Here is a 16445-nt window from a genome sequence, read left to right on the forward strand (position 1 = left end):
TTAGTCGATTAAAAATAAAATCGATTAATCAAACACGAAAATGTTTATCAGTAACAGCCCTACTTTTAATACCTTTTTATTGAAAAGGCTTTAACGTATACAATGTGTCGGATATACAGATAGAAGCTTGATATTGATAACTTACAAGTCATAGACAGTGGTAAATCAAATAGAGAAACCGTGGCAAGTGACAAAACATTTATAACACATTAATCATACTACAACAGAAAAACATTGTGGATAACAGGAAATTAAGTCTTATCCACTAGTGCCTGTTTCATAGATGACAGTATATGGAGTACACTTTGCAAAAAAAAAAAAGGGGAGGAAGAAACATCCCCACAGAGGAGTTCAGATAAATAGGAGAAGAAAAGAAGATGGGGGGGGGGGGGGGGGGTGCGGTATAGAAGTAGAAGAGGACATCAAGAGTACCCCAACCAGAAACCCAGGGTCTCAGCGCTCATAGCAATGTGCAACTGGCTGTTGGTATAGCAGGATGAACATATTGGATCCACAGAATCCATATTTTGAGGAATCTCTTGTGCTTATCTAGAATACTGGAGAGCCTTTCATTAATGAAAAAAAAACAAAAAACAAACAGTCTAATGCACACAACCGTTTTTCATGACGTGAAAAATTACATTTTTTTTTAAATGTCATTAAAAACGATCGTGTGTGGGCTCCAGAGCATTTTTCTCGTCATGAAAAATGGTGATTAAAAATTTAGAACATGCTCTAAATTTTCGCATCGTTTTTCACGTCGTAAATAAAAATGGTCGTGTGTAGGCTTTAACCACGGGAAAAAAACGTGCATGCTCAGAAGCAAGTTATGAGACGGAGCACTCGTTCTGGTAAAACTAGCGTTTGTAATGGAGATAGCACATTCGTCACGCTGTAACAGACTGTAAAGTACGAAGACTGAAAAGCGCGAATCGTCTCTCACGAAACTTTTACTAACACGAAATCAGCAAAAGCAGCCCAAAGGGTGACGCTATCTGAATAGTACTTCCCCTTTATAGTGCCGTCGTACGTCACGGCACTTTGCTCCAGCATTTTTTTTTCACGATGGTGTGTAGGCAAGGCAGGCTTCACAAGAATCGCGTCGAGAAAAGCGTAGTTTTTTCTAGGACATTAAAAACGGTCATGTGTACGTGGCATAAGCATCGGCAGACTTCTCTAAAGGGTACGAACTGTTTCCAAGCTTTTGCTATTGTTTGTTTTGCTTCCAGTAGTACATAGGTAGCCAGTTTGAACTGACATTTGGTGAGGCCCAGAGGTTTCAAGTGTAACAGGACATACCATACAAATCTTGAGAAGGGGCAGGTTAGTAAGGATTGTAAAAGTTTAAGGACTTTTGTCCAGAACCAGGAGAGCATAGGGCATGTTCACCATATGTGGAGGACGTCTACGGGAGCAGAGCAACCCCCAAACAAACGCCAGAAGCAGATTGGTGAAGATGTGCCAAACAGTGTTAATTATGTTGACTAAAACAATACTATTTTAGTCGTCTAAAATACAAACTAAAACTAAAACAAAAACTAAAAACAATTGAGATGACTAAAATACAACTAAAACTAAAATGTCATTTTAGTCAAAAGACTAAGACTAAAACTAAATTGAAATAGGACTTCATGGTGGGACTATTTCCTAATTGTAAGGCACCGGGGGAGGATGTGATTCCCATCGAGGTTTACAAACAACACGCGGAAGTTTTGCTGCCACGACTGCTCCGGGTGTTTAATGCTGCCCTGGGGGAAGGAGTACTTCCGCCCTCCATGGCAAAAGCAAATATTGTTTTGCTTCTTAAACCGGGCAAAGATCCGGTTGAACCGGGGTCCTACAGGCCAATTTCATTGCTGCAATGTGACATAAAGATCCTGGCAAAGGTCTTGGCACTGAGATTAAACACTGTCATAACGTCCCTGGTGCACGGAGATCAGGCGGGGTTTATGCCGAATAAGTCCACTGCCATCAACTTGCGAAGGTTGTTTCTAAACATGCAGTCTGACGCGGATAATGTAGGACACAGGGCTCTGCTGTCTTTAGATGCGGCCAAGGCATTTGACAGCATTGACTGGAACTACTTGTGGGAGGTGTTGGCGCGATTCGGGTTTGGTGAGAAATACATCGCATGGGTCCGTCTACTGTACAGTCGTCCGGAGGCAGCTATCAGGGCCTTCGGGTGTCTGTCCCATGGCTTCACGTTGGGAAGGGGGACGAGGCAAGGATGCCCGCTGTCCCCTCTCCTCTTCGCGTTGGCCATTGAGCCCCTGGCCATGGAGATTAGGGCCAATCCAGGTATAGTAGGGTTCTGTTATGGCCCCCTGCAGGAGAAGGTGATGCTCTATGCAGATGACACCTTGCTTATGTTGGGAGACACTGATGCGTCTTTGAGGGAGGCCATGGCAACCATTACACGATTCGGGGGGTACTCTGGCCTACAGATTAACTGGTCAAAGTCGGCCCTGCTATTGTTAGATGGGGGGGCCACACAAACAGTGACATCGTCCTGCCCTATACCGGTCACGACCTCCTTCAAATACCTCGGGATTTATGTAACGGCCAACCCCAGGGATTTTAGCCATTTGAACATATCCCCCCTGCTCCAGAGGTTCCGGGAAAGGGTCAAGTCATGGAACAATCTCCGTATCTCGGTGGCGGGTAAGATAAACCTAGTAAAGATGATATTAATGCCGCAGCTGCTTTATTTCCTCCACAACGCCCCGGTGGTGATCCCTTTAAAAATCTTTAGAATAGTGAATTCAATCTTCCGGTCCTTGATCTGGAAGAATAAGACGCCAAGAATTAAACTTGAACATCTTCAGAGACCCAAGGATAATGGCGGGCTGGCGTTGCCCAACCCGTGGTTGTACTACCTTGCGGCGCAATTGCAACACCTGGTGGGGTGCTTCGGGAGGGAGCCGGCTGGCTCCTCCGGAGCACTGATGCTACACACGTTGGGGGATGGGCCCATCCCCATGGCACTTGAGGCCCTGGCTTTCGCCAAACCTAATAAGAAATATCCCACGTATAATCTTATACAAAAGGTATGGAACAAATACAAATATGTACAGCAAGCTGATGGATACACCGATTACAGCCCCCTATGGCATAATGATACTTATACAGAACTGGCTAAATTACAGATCGGGGGTGGGTGGAAAAGTCATGGGATCACACACATTAAACATGTATTTAGACACGGGAGGCTCAGGCCATTCGCAGATTTGCGGGTGGAATATGGGCTACCATCCTCGATGCTTTTCCAATATATGCAGCTTCAGCACGCAGTGAGGGCCCAGAGTAGGTCATCTGAGTGGCATCTGTCGCCGACTCCGGTGTTTAGTCTCCTGGGTGATGCTGTGTCCTCGAAGGGATTTATCTCTGAATGTTACGCCATCCTACTACAATACTTCTTGGGACAGCATCCAGTCATGGTAAGGGAAAAGTGGGAGAGGGACGTGGGACAATTGGATGGAGAACATTGGGAGGAGATATTCCAGGGGGTGAGTTCCTGCTCACTGAATGTGGCTCAGCGACTCACTCAGCTATACATTATCTTTAGAGTGTATTATACGCCACGCAGGTTACAATTGATGGGAATGCAGACGGATGATGTGTGTACTAGATGCAAACGAGACCATGGGGACCTCATACACCTCCTGTGGAGATGTCCCAAACTGCACAAATATTGGTCTGAGGTGACGAGTACTGTTAATTCTGTTTTTGGGGTATCCATGCCTGTGGACCCCAGAGTAGGTTTACTGGGGGTGTTGGAGGAACATGTTGAGGAGGTGTACACAAGAGAGGCGGTGCAAAGGGCGTTGTTCCAGGCCAGAAAATTGATTATGATACACTGGAAATCTGAGACCCCTCCGACCTTAAGGGAGTGGATTGATAGGATGGGTGAAACGATACGTATGGAGAAACTCATTTACCAACACAGGGGAAGCAACCGTAAATATGAAAGCCTTTGGGCTCCGTGGCTGGATACACCGGGGCTTTCACCGGTGGATCTGGTTATGGATAGATTGCTGGGAGCGCATGTGGGATAAATGTTATAATTAGAGGAAATGTATACTAGGGGGGGTGAGAGAAATGCCAAGTGACTGCAGTGCCCGGCTGGGACTGGTCGATGAGAAATGTATTCCGGGTTTTGCTGTGTAATGTTGAATGCCATAAGCTGTGTACCACCTTTTCATCAATAAAAACTTTTTTGTTGGATTAAAAAAAGAAATAGGACTTCAAAATGAACACTGGTCTGTAGTGCATGTTCATACCTCAACACCATAAATAATAACATATTAGACTTTTCACTCCAGCAGTATATAATGAGTTTGGAATTTGTAGAGAAATGTTAACTAATGCATTACAAATTTAATTACACTCATTAGATTTTAGATGACTATAATTAGTTTTAGTATACTAAAATGTACTGGAGATTTAGTTGACTAAATACGACTAAAACAATTGCAGAAGACTAAAATGGGACTAAAACTAAAAATGCCATTTTAGTCCTAAGACTAAAACTAAAACTAAATCGAAATGTGCTGCCAAAATAAACACCGGTGCCAAACGGGACGGGACCAGGTTGATAGGTTTGTTTAAAAGGCTTTTTCGTTTATAGTGGCTATGAAAATGATAAAATTGCCAGGACAAGCCAAATCTTTTGAACTAGAATACACATTACAATCAAGACACTTTAACTACAGGACAGCCTAATGGTATCTTACCTGACATCAGGATTCTCATCACTGCAGCTGCTCAGTAGAAGAGGCATCAGTTTGTGAAAGTATGAATATCTGTCTCTGAGCTCCAGAAGCCAATTCCCGACAACAACAGTTACTGCTTGCCGAACCTTAAAAAAAACACCACAACCATCAGATTGAATATATAACCTAGAAGTTTAGTGCTGGACTCTGACACCCACAATTCAAAGTCGAGGACAACATTTTAGAAAGCTGTACAACAAGGGAAACTATCCCCGCATTAAGGTAAAAAACGTTTTTCCACTTGCCATGACCCTCAAACACTTACCTGAGTTGACCGATCACATCAATCCAGCACTGTACCAGGCTGCTAGTCGCTCTCCTCTCCCTGCTTTTACTACAATACACTCAGAGCAGCAAGAGCCATTGGCTCCTGTTGTGGTCAAATACTGTGAGCAGAGAGTGAGGGGGGTGGAGCCAAGCCGTACTGCGTTTGCCTGTGGATGTACACAGTCCGGCTCGGGAGTGAGCCCACATGTCTGCCCCCATAGCAAGCGACTTACTATGTTGACAGGCACAGAAGTGTAGACGTATCCCCTGAGGATGTGCATGGCACGAAACGCGCTGGGAGGGGCCTTACGTGCTGACGTCTTCACGCCATATCCAAGGTAAGAATCGCTGCGAGTCCGGCCGTGTTGTTTTTACCTTGATGTACATCATATGGAATGTTTTTATATGGCAGTTTAATTGCTAATCATTCTATTAACCACTTCCCGACGGCCGTACGACTATATACGGCCGCAGGGTGGCTCTACTTCTCTGGGACGCCGTCTTTTTACGGCCGCCCCTTTCCTCGTTCCCGAGCGCGCAGCGGGGAACTTCTGTGCTGGCTGTGTCCCTTGGACACAGCCAATCACAGATCGCCGTGAACGGCCAATCGGAGTGGCCGTTTGGTAGGCGATCTGTTCGGCTAATGAGAGATGATCTCATATATAAACATATGAGATCATTTCTCATTGCCGGCTCTCACAGACAGCGTCCTGTCAGGGAGAGAGGAGACCGATCTGTGTCTCTTGTACATAGGGACACAGATCGGTCACCTCCCCCAGTCACCCCCCTTCCCCCACAGTTAGAACACTATATAGGAAATACATTTAACCCCTTCCTCACCCCCTAGGGTTAACCCCTTCAATGCCAGTAACATTTATACAGTAATTAGTGCATATTTATAGCACTGATTGCAGTATAAATGTGAATGGTGCCAAAAATTTGTCAAAAGTGTCCGGTGTGTCCGCCATAATGTCGCAGTCCCAATAAAAAAATCGCAGATCGCCGCCATTACTAGTAAAAAAAAAAATAATAATAATTCTGTCCCCTATTTTGTAGGCGCTATAACTTCTGCGCAAACCAGTCGCTTATTGCGTTTTTTTTTTTTTTAACCAAAAATATGTAGAAGAATATGTATCGGCCTAAACTGAGAAAAAATAATGTTTTTTAAAAAAAATTGGGCTATTATAGCAACAAGTAAAAAATATTGTATTTTTTTTCAAAATTGACGTTCTTTTTTGTTTATAGCGCAAAAAATAAAAACCGCAGAGGTGATCAAATGCCACCAAAAGAAAGCTCTATTTGTGGGGAAAAAAAAGGACGTCAATTTTGTTTGGGAGCCACGTCGCACGACCGCGCAATTGTCAGTTAAAGCGACGCAGTGCCGGAAGCTGAAATTTCACCTGGGCAGCAGGAGGGTATATGTGCCCAGTAAGCAAGTGGTTAAAACATCCTATACTATATACTACCTTTCGGGCACTGTATGGTACGCATCTTTTCAATTAGGAATCTTGCCTGATTGTGTACTGCGACATATGGAGAATTTTTGGAATGGCTGCTGTAGATTCCGGTAGAAAGGATTGATACTTATATGCGGTTTATTAATGGCATTCTGGTGAGTGCATATTGGTGGAGGAAGAGCACTGGAGTCACTTTACATATCCTTACCGTTGCACTGGGAGGTGTTAGGTTCTTTCTTCAATTCTCACAAAAACCTTGTCACTTTGAGGACTTTTATTATGGACACTATTATATCTATTTTAAAAGGTTAATATTTTACTTATATGATTGTCACTTGACGTTTATAGTGCTACATTTCTTTGAATTGAATTACTGTTTTGGCTTGGTCACCTTTAGTGCCAGCAGCTTCGCCTTCCGAGTGCTCGCTGATTTCTCCATTACAGAAAAGGAGCCAAGATTGCTGGCAGGGGATCCCACAAGAGAGGGTTTACCATTGCACAGAGCGGGTGAGTATAACATGCTTATTATATTAATAAAAAATATTTTTGTCTTTGGAAAAGCTATCAGGGCATCCTCAAAGAATGTAATGGGTTTATGGCTATAAATCACTTAATAGCTTTAATGCAAAGTGTTCATCTCTTCCTTGGAGAATCTCTTCCGTCATCATTGCTGTATCAGGAGGTGTCATTAAAGCACTCCGATTCAAAATGTCACTTTCATTTCCCGTTGCATGAGTGGAAGGAAAATCTGCCGTTTTTTATCCAGAAGAGAAGCATATTAGTGGAAATCTACTGCCCCTAATTAACAGTGTAGGCTTCTATTACTAAATAACAGCTTGTTTTTATTGAGAAGCCTATAATGATGAAACTGTTGGATGTGAGTGAAAGGTATTTGTTGGCATCCAATACTTGTTATGCTAAACATCCTACTGAAGAGCTTCCTCCTTGGCAAGCGCCGCTTCCACCCACTCGCTCATTGTCAACCAATCTAGTGATTGAGAAATCTGTGACAACAACCTCATCCTAACCTTTGCAAGATGTGTGGGGATGGAATGTAGATATGGCAGCATAATGGTTTAAATACTCAGACGGTTTGGGTTTTTTTTTGGCGCAGCAAAGTCTTTTCTTTGCAAAGGTTGCAATCCAATTTGTATTTCTTAATAAAGAAGTACAGTACTCTGATATACATAATAATAGAAAATATTGTTTCAAATGTAACCAAATTAAAAAAATTACTAGGGTTGTCCCGATACCACTTTTTTAGGACTGAGTACGAGTACCGATACTTTTTTTCAAGTAGTCGCCGATACCGAATACCGATACTTTTTTTTAAATGTGTCCCCAAATGCAGCGATGTCCCCCCACATATGCAGCCATTGTCTCCCCACATATGCAGCCATTGTCTCCCCCCATGCAGCCATTGTCACCCCCCATGCAGCCATTGTCACCCCCCATGCAGCCATTGTCTCCCCCCCATGCAGCCATTGTCACCCCCCATGCAGCCATTGTCTCCCCCCCATGTATCCAGCGTCTCCCCCCCATGTATCCAGCGTCTCCCCCCATCCAGCGTCTCCCCCCCCATGTATCCAGCGTCTCCCCCCATCCAGCGTCTCCCCCCATCCAGCGTCTCCCCCCCATGTATCCAGCGTCTCCCCCCCATGTATCCAGCGTCTCCCCCTCATGTATCCAGCGTCTCCCCCTCATGTATCCAGCGTCTCCCCCTCATGTATCCAGCGTCTCCCCCCATCCAGCGTCTCCCCCCCATGTATCCAGCGTCTCCCCCCATCCAGCGTCTCCCCCCCCATGTATCCAGCGTCTCCCCCCATCCAGCGTCTCCCCCCCCATGTATCCAGCGTCTCCCCCCATCCAGCGTCTCCCCCCCATGTATCCAGCGTCTCCCCCCATCCAGCGTCTCCCCCCCATGTATCCAGCGTCCCCCCCCATCCAGCGCCTCCCCCCCATGTATCCAGCGTCTCCCCCCATCCAGCGTCTCCCCCCCATGTATCCAGCGTCTCCCCCCATCCAGCGTCTCCCCCCCATGTATCCAGCGTCTTCCCCCATGCAGCCATGTCCCACTTACCTGCATCCCCGCTGCCGCCGACTGTGTAATATGCCGGGAACATTACAACTTTGAATCGCTGTAATGATTGGCGCTGCGTATAGACACTCCCCCTCGCTCGGGATTGGACAGTTCACCCGAGCGAGGGGGAGTGTCTATGCGCGGAGCCAATCATTACAGCTATTCAAAGCTGTAATGTTCCCGGCGTATGACACAGTCGGCGGCAGCGGGGATGCGGCGAATGGCGACGGGATGCGGCTTCACGGCGACGGGGCAAGTATTCTATTTGGGTATCGGTGGTATTTGCGGGAGTACGAGTACTCCCGCAAATACTCGGAATCGGGACGCTACTAGTATCGGTATCGGGACAACCCTAAAAATTACCCTTTTAAAAAACGTTCCTTCTCACAAGACAAGCTGCAAACTTCACGCCTTCATAATCCAAAATGTTAGGTCCTTGCCCAACAAATCCATTTTAAACTTGGTTAAAGTGGTTGTAAACCTCAGACATGAAATATGAACAAAGCATATCCCTCTGTAGTGTGCACTTGCCTCAATTAGAAGAACCAAGTGTCAGTTCTGTCTGCAGCTTCCTTCCTCTGCTATCAGCATTATTCACTTCTGACAAGTATTCCTGACACCAAGAGAAAAAAAGGTGACAGGGAAGGGAGCTCCAGCTGATTGATGGCCTCAGCTCTGTTCGTGCGTGCGTACGTGTGTGTGTTTGTGCGTGCATGGGTTTGTGTTCATGCATGCATGGGTGTGTGTGTTCGTGCATGTTTGTGCGTGCCTGTATGCCTCCCTTAGCTCTTCAGAGTGTAACTTCAGCTCTCCACCCCCTTTTTTTTCTAAAGGTGCAGATAAGCTTTATAAATTCTGGGCTTCGATTGGGTGAAGAGCAGAGAAGACTGCAGATAAACAGGCAAGACATTTGTACAGGGATTTGTTTCATCTCTGTGAGTATCTCCTAGTCACTTCACTGGCCCAGATTCTCAAAGGAGATACGACGGCGCATCTCCAGATACGCTGTCGTATCTGAGTCTGAGCCGTCGTATCTATGTGTCCGATTCTTAGAATCAGTTACGCATAGATTTCCCTTAGATCCCACTGGCGTAAGTGTGTTACACCGTCGTATCGTAACTGCATATTTACGCTGGCCGCTAGGGGCGTGTACGCTGATTTACGCTTAGAAATATGTAAATCTGCTAGATACGCGAATTCACGAAACGTACGCCCGGCCGACGCAGTACAGATACGCCGCTTACGTTAGGCTTTTCCCAGCGTAAAGTTACCACTGCTATATGAGGCGTACCAATGTTAAAGAGGAGTTCCACCCAAATTTGGAACTTCCTCTTAACCCACTCCTCTCCCCCTTACATGCCACATTTGGCATGTAATTTTTTTTGGGGGGGGGAGTGGGGGCTTCAGCACGAGTGGGACTTCCTGTCCCACTTCCTCCTTCCTGTAGGCGACTAAGCTTAATCGCCTTCAGGAAGTGGCTGCTGTAGGCGATCGCCTAGGACACGTCACAGGTCCTAGGCGATCTCCTGGCCAATTACACGGCGCAGCGCCGGGTCGAGCCGCTCGCGCATGCGCAGTGCCGCTCGCGCATGCGCAGTGGGTGCCCGGCCGTGAAGCCGAAAGCTGTCACGGCCGGGTGCCCACACTGAAAATGAAGACGCCGGCCGGGGAGGGGGGAGAGGAGCGGAGCCCCGGCCGGCGCGTCGCTGGAGCAGGTAAGTGCCTGTTTATTAAAAGCCAGCAGCTACACTTTTTGTTGCTGCTGACTTTTAATAAACATACAAATGGCTGGAACTCCCCTTTAAGTATGGCCGTCGTTCCCGTGACGAGATTTAAACATTTTACGTTGTTTGCGTAAGTCGTCCGTGAATAGGGCTGGACGTAATTTACGTTCACGCCGAAACCAATACGTCCTTGCGGCGTACTTTGGAGCAATGCACACTGGGATATTCCACGGACGGCGCATGCGCCGTTCGTGAAAAACGTCAATCACGTCGGGTCACATAACATTTACATAAAACACACCCCCCTGTTCCACATTTGAATTAGGCGGGCTTACGCCGGCCTATTTACGCTACGCCGCCGCAACTTACGGAGCAAGTTTGAGAATACAGCACTTGCCCGTCTAAGTTGCCGAGGCGTATCGTAAATAGGATACGCTACGCCTGAACAAAGATACGCCGATCTACGAGAATCTGGCCCACTGGGTATATGTAAGGGTTTACAACCACTTTAAGAATTACTCAGCTGTGGCATGTAGAACAAATTCAAATTGGGATACATGTACCAACGCTGCTAAAATGGCGACCAAAATGAAACTATATGCGGTTATTCTAGTTGCAAACATGCTGGATTTCTGATGGTAAAATCTAAATGACAGGATTTCACCAGCACATCGTAATCAAAGATAAAGACAGGACATTTATTTGTCACACTTGTGAATGGGGCCATTAGTGACTACATGTGGGAGATCCAACGGAAGTTCCCAGCAATTGGCTGTGGGCAGAAGCCACACAAAGCAATGGAAGTCAGACGGCTTCCACAGCCAATTGCGGGAGCTCCTTGTAATCGCTCAAGTGGCAATTACCTGTAAATAATCAGCCCTGGATGCAGACTGTCTGTATTCAATTGGGCTTTCCATCTGCAATCAATTGCTGGGAACCCCCACAGGGTCTACTGCATGTAAAAAGAACTGGCATCCCAAGGCCACCAACAACCCCTTCCTTGGGTGGGAGTGACAGAAATCCAGTATTACCCACCCTTAGAAACACATAAAGCATGCAGTGGCGACGTGGTAAGGCATTGGCTTCGTAACCCAAAACTCACAGGTTCAATCCTCGTCTATGCCTGCACAACTCTTACACAATTTTTGCGATGGGGGGGGGGGGGGGGGTAACTGATTTGTTTTGGTGGTGTATTTAAAATCTGTATTCGTTTCCTGTTCATTTTCACTGCTACTGGTCATAGATGGGTAATTTTTGTTCAGTCAGCTGGTTGCACGAAAGATTTGACTGGATTCTCCTATCCACACATTCGAGGTGGATGGGGGAATTGCTGTGTCATTGTATTCCGACAGCAGGGAGACTTCCCTGACATCAGAATACACAGATCAGCGCTGCTGACTATAGCCTGCAGAGCTGATCAAGAGGAAATTTTCCAGCAGGGCAGCTGTACAGAAGTTCATCGGTAGATCGACTTTTTTACTACCACGGTGCCCACATGAATTAAAATTTGGCAAGTACCTGCTGAACATTACAAATTTCAATACATCTATTGGCAGCTTTAGGAAGAAGTATTTAGAGACCTCTAAATGTCATAGGAGACTAAAAAAAGTCCCATCTGCAGCTTTAATTATGGTGTGCTGGTGATATATTTTTGCTATGACGGCTCCATTTATCTCTCTTTGTTGTATTAAATTTCTGATGATAGAGGAGAGGGAACCCTGCCAATGAGAGCGTCAAGTAAGATAGTGACAATTCAGACATCAACTATTTAAGGGTAGCTCTTGAGAATGGAAATAGTTAAGCTATGTGCAGGTGTGGCTTTAAATGAATGGCTATCAACAGTCCAGAAGGGAAAAAGGGGTGAGGAGAGGGAGAGATGGGGTGGGCACATGGGGTGAGGAGAGGGAGAGATGGGGTGGTTACATGGGGTGAGGAGAGGGAGAGATGGGGAGGGCACATGGGGTGAGGAGAGGGAGAGATGGGGAGGGCACATGGGGTGAGGAGAGGGAGAGATGGGGAGGGCACATGGGGTGAGGAGAGGGAGAGATGGGGAGGGCACATGGGGTGAGGAGAGGGAGAGGTGGGGTGGGCACATGGGGTGAGGAGAGGGAGAGGTGGGGTGGGCACATGGGGTGAGGAGAGGCAGAGATGGGGTGGGCACATGGGGTGAGGAGAGGCAGAGATGGGGTGGGCACATGGGGTGAGGAGAGGCAGAGATGGGGTGGGCACATGGGGTGAGGAGAGGGAGAGATGGGGTGGGCACATGGGGTGAGGAGAGGGAGAGATGGGGTGGGCACATGGGGTGAGGAGAGGGAGAGATGGGGTGGGCACATGGGGTGAGGAGAGGGAGAGATGGGGTGGGCACATGGGGTGAGGAGAGGGAGAGATGGGGTGGGCACATGCACAGATGGGACTGTAATGGACAATAACTGCCAAGTGCTACTGATCTCCATTATAACGTTACATACCTGTGGCGAATCATCAAAAAGTCTCTGTGCCAAATGAGAAAGAGCATCATCCACCGACTTCCCGTTGCCATGCTGTATCACAGCCCCTGTTGTCTGGATGGCCGCTATACGCACTTTAGAATGCTGATGCGATATTGTCTGCATAAGAGGTTTTATGAGCGATTCCGACTGCATGTGAAAATGCTCTGAAACAATAAAAGAGCAGATTTATTTTAAACTGATGCAATAGTGATTCTGTTGTCCAGTTAGGTGATGTCCAACTTTTATCCCTTTAAAGACCCTGTAAGTACAGAAAAATAACTGTTCATCGGCCAGAAATACTCAGTGACCCAGCTTCTGCTGATAAAGAAGAGCAAGTGCATTGTGCATATGCATAGATTGAATGAGCTGGAGCAGCTGCTGCTGTATCCAGCCACACTTCCTGCTGACAGGGCATGCCCGGCCCACACACATGGAGGAGAAAGAGAGCACCACTTTTACTGGCCCAACTGTGTTATGTAATGTGCTGGGGACCCTGGAATGCAATGTGTTTTTTTTTTGAGAAAAATTCAGGAAAGGTGAATATCTGTTGATCAAGTGGTGTCAGCCCTGCCCAGCGTCTTTTGCTCAAATACTTAACCACAGATATTCTCATCTCCACAAGATAAAGTCAAACCTGCATACAGCCCTTTATTACTGTGGTGGGCTTTACGTGGCAGCCGTGTATCCTGGATGCGGAAAAACACCCACAGCCTATTTTATGGCCTCATATTTCTCAAGGATGTTTGAGTCTCTATAATTCCTTGAATACATCAGTTATCTATCTATCAGCTCTATGGGATACTGCATGTCTCTATCCCCTGATAGATAAAATCTCTCTCTGATAGATATATATTAATGAGATAGAGATTGTGGGCCGGATTCTCTGATACGTTACGCCGCTGTAACTTTGGGCGCAAGTTCTGTATTCAGAAAGAACTTGCGCCCTTAGTTACGGCGGCGTAACGTATGTGTGGCGGCGTAAGCCCGCCTAATTCAAATGGGGATGTTGGGGGCGTGTTTTATTTAAATTTTACTTGACCCCGCGTTTTTCACGTTTTTTTTGAACGGCGCATGCGCCGTTCGTAAAATATTCCAGTGTGCATTGCTCCAAATTACGTCGCAAGGAGGTATTGGATTCGACGTGAACGTAAATGACGTACAGCCGTATTCGAACGACTTACGCAAACGACGCAACAATTTCAAAACTCGGTGCGTAACTATACGGAAGCACCACCTAGCGGCCAGCGTGATTATGCAGCCTAAGATACGACGGTGTAAGACACTTACACCAGTCGGATCTTAGGGATATCTATGCGTGACTGATTCTATGAATCAGGCGCATAGATACGACCGAGCGCACTCAGAGATACGACGGCGTATCAGGAAATACGCCATCGTATCTCGTTTCTGAATCCGGCCCTGTATATGTATACACACACACAGTGCCAGTGCCAGAGGCCCCATTCATACGTTTGTTTTTTCACTTGTTTGTGGCTCGATAGCATCCTATTCTACCCGTGACAAACACACCGGAGCAGCGCCTGCACTCTTGAAAAATAAAGCTCTATTTCTGTTATAAAGTTTTGTAAATAGGTAATTTTTCTTCTGCACTGATAATAAGGGCAAGGATGATCAGTGCCCCGATTATCAGTGTAAATGTCGCCTGTCACAGGATAGCCGGTTATCGGCTTTCCTTTCCTCACACACTGACAGCGCCGAGGAGAGGAAATGCCGATAACCGGCATTTTTTTACATGTGATCAGCTGTGATTGGACACAGCGCATCACATGATAAAGGGCCGCTGCGGGTTCTGGGAGGACGACAATAGAGGCAAGTCCCAGAACTGCACAACCACGCTGTAACCGTCTTTTGGGTAAAGTACGGTCAGGAAAGTGGTTCCGAAATAATGGCACTACAAGCACGATATGTGTTTTATCGCGCTTCCAGAGATGAGGGCAGAAATGCACATTTATTCTTGTGCTCCTGGAAAACTTTGGTATGAATGCAGCCTAAGAATTAGGACTCGTACACACGATAGGTTAAACAGAGGACACCGGTCTGATGGACCGTTTTCATCGGTCAAAACCGATCGTGTGTGGGCCCCATAGGTTATTTAACCATCGGTTAAAAAAAAGTCAACTTGGTTTAAATTTAACCGATGGATTCCTAACTGATTGGTCAAAAGCGATCATTAGTACGCACAACCATCGGTTAAAAAATCCATGCATGCTCAGAATCAAGTCGACGCATGCTTGGAAGCATTGAACTTCGTTTTTTCCAGCACGTCGTCGTGTTTTACGTCACCGCGTTCTGATGCGATCGGTTATTTAACCTATGGCGTGTAGGCGTGACGGACCATCAGTCAGCTTCATCGGTTAACCTTCAGACCGTTGTCCTCTGGTTAACCTATCGTGTGTACAGGGCTTAAGGGTCACTTCACAGTAGAATGCGATGTGGGAAATCTGCACTCTGGGCGGCTTCCAGCACCACATACAGAAAGCACTGCACAAACGCAGCGTGATCACATGGTACAAACGTACCACACAATCCGGTTGCAGCATGTTTCCAAAAGTAACACTGGTGTGGTGCGATTTCAGCCCATTCAAGATGAATGGCCTAAAAATCGTACTGCTCCGAACTAGGGATGCACTGATAAAAAATTTTACTGGTGCGTACCGATACTTTCGGACAAGTACTTGCTGATACAGAGTACTGTTACTTTTGCAGTTCTGAGTAGGGGTGCACTGATACTGGCATCAGTGCTGATACTACGCATTTGTATGAGTTCTCGTGAAAGTGCTCCAATAGCTGAAACTGATGCCTTTTGCGGTGTAATTTGAGCCCATACAAAATTAATTGGCTCAAATTGCACAGCAAAGAATCGCAAGCAATTTGAACAGGAATGCGGTGCGATTCCTGTCTGAATCACATGCAGTTTCCTGCACCGCTCCTGTGTGAACCCAGGCTGAAGTCACTGTGACAAGCCCTGGTTCACACAAGAATCAGTGGGGGAAACCGCATGCGATTCAGACAGGAATCGCACTGCATTCCTGTTTGAAGCACATGCTATTCTTTGCAGTGCGATTTGAGGCCATTCATTTTGTATGGGCTCAAATTACACCGCAAAGGGCATCAGTTTCAGCTATCGGAGCACTTTTTACGAGAACTAACTGCTTAGTATCAGCACCGATACCAGTATTGGTGCAACCTTACTCAGAACTGCATGTGAATCGCACAGGAACACAATTTTTCAGCGCTGTCGCTGTTTAAATGACAAATTGCGTGGCCATGCTACACTGTACCCAAACAGAATTTGTTCCCCACAAATAGAGCTTTCTTTTGGTGGTATTTGATCACCTTTGCGGTTTTTATTTTTTGCTAAACAAATAAAAAAAGACCGAAAAATTTGAAAAAATAAAAAACAAAATTATTTTGTTTCTGTTATAAATTTTTGTAAATAAGTAAGTTTTCTCCTTCACTGATAAGGCATCACGAGATGAGTTGGCACCAATGAGTTGGCATTGATGGGCACTGATAGGTGGCACTAATGTGCATTGACAGGCAACATTGATGGGCACTGATATGCAGCACTGATGGATGGCACTGGCAGGCATAGGGGATAGGCACTGATTGGCAGCTGCCTGGGCACTGAATGG

General features: G+C 46.3%; 1 protein-coding gene across 1 annotated transcript in view; it reads right to left on the reverse strand.

The window, feature by feature from the left end:
* DNAAF5 (dynein axonemal assembly factor 5) overlaps positions 1 to 16445 on the reverse strand; it is an 85430-nt gene that overhangs the window by 67673 nt on the left and 1312 nt on the right. Inside the window, exons 2-3 of the mRNA XM_040356772.1 lie at positions 12769 to 12953; positions 4734 to 4858 (exon numbers count right to left, since the gene is read on the reverse strand). Coding sequence (XP_040212706.1) covers positions 4734 to 4858; positions 12769 to 12953 — 310 coding nt within the window. The remainder of the gene's footprint in view (positions 1 to 4733; positions 4859 to 12768; positions 12954 to 16445) is intronic.

This window comes from Rana temporaria, chromosome 6 (assembly GCF_905171775.1).
Source record: "Rana temporaria chromosome 6, aRanTem1.1, whole genome shotgun sequence".
NCBI classification, from domain to species: Eukaryota; Metazoa; Chordata; class Amphibia; order Anura; family Ranidae; genus Rana; species Rana temporaria.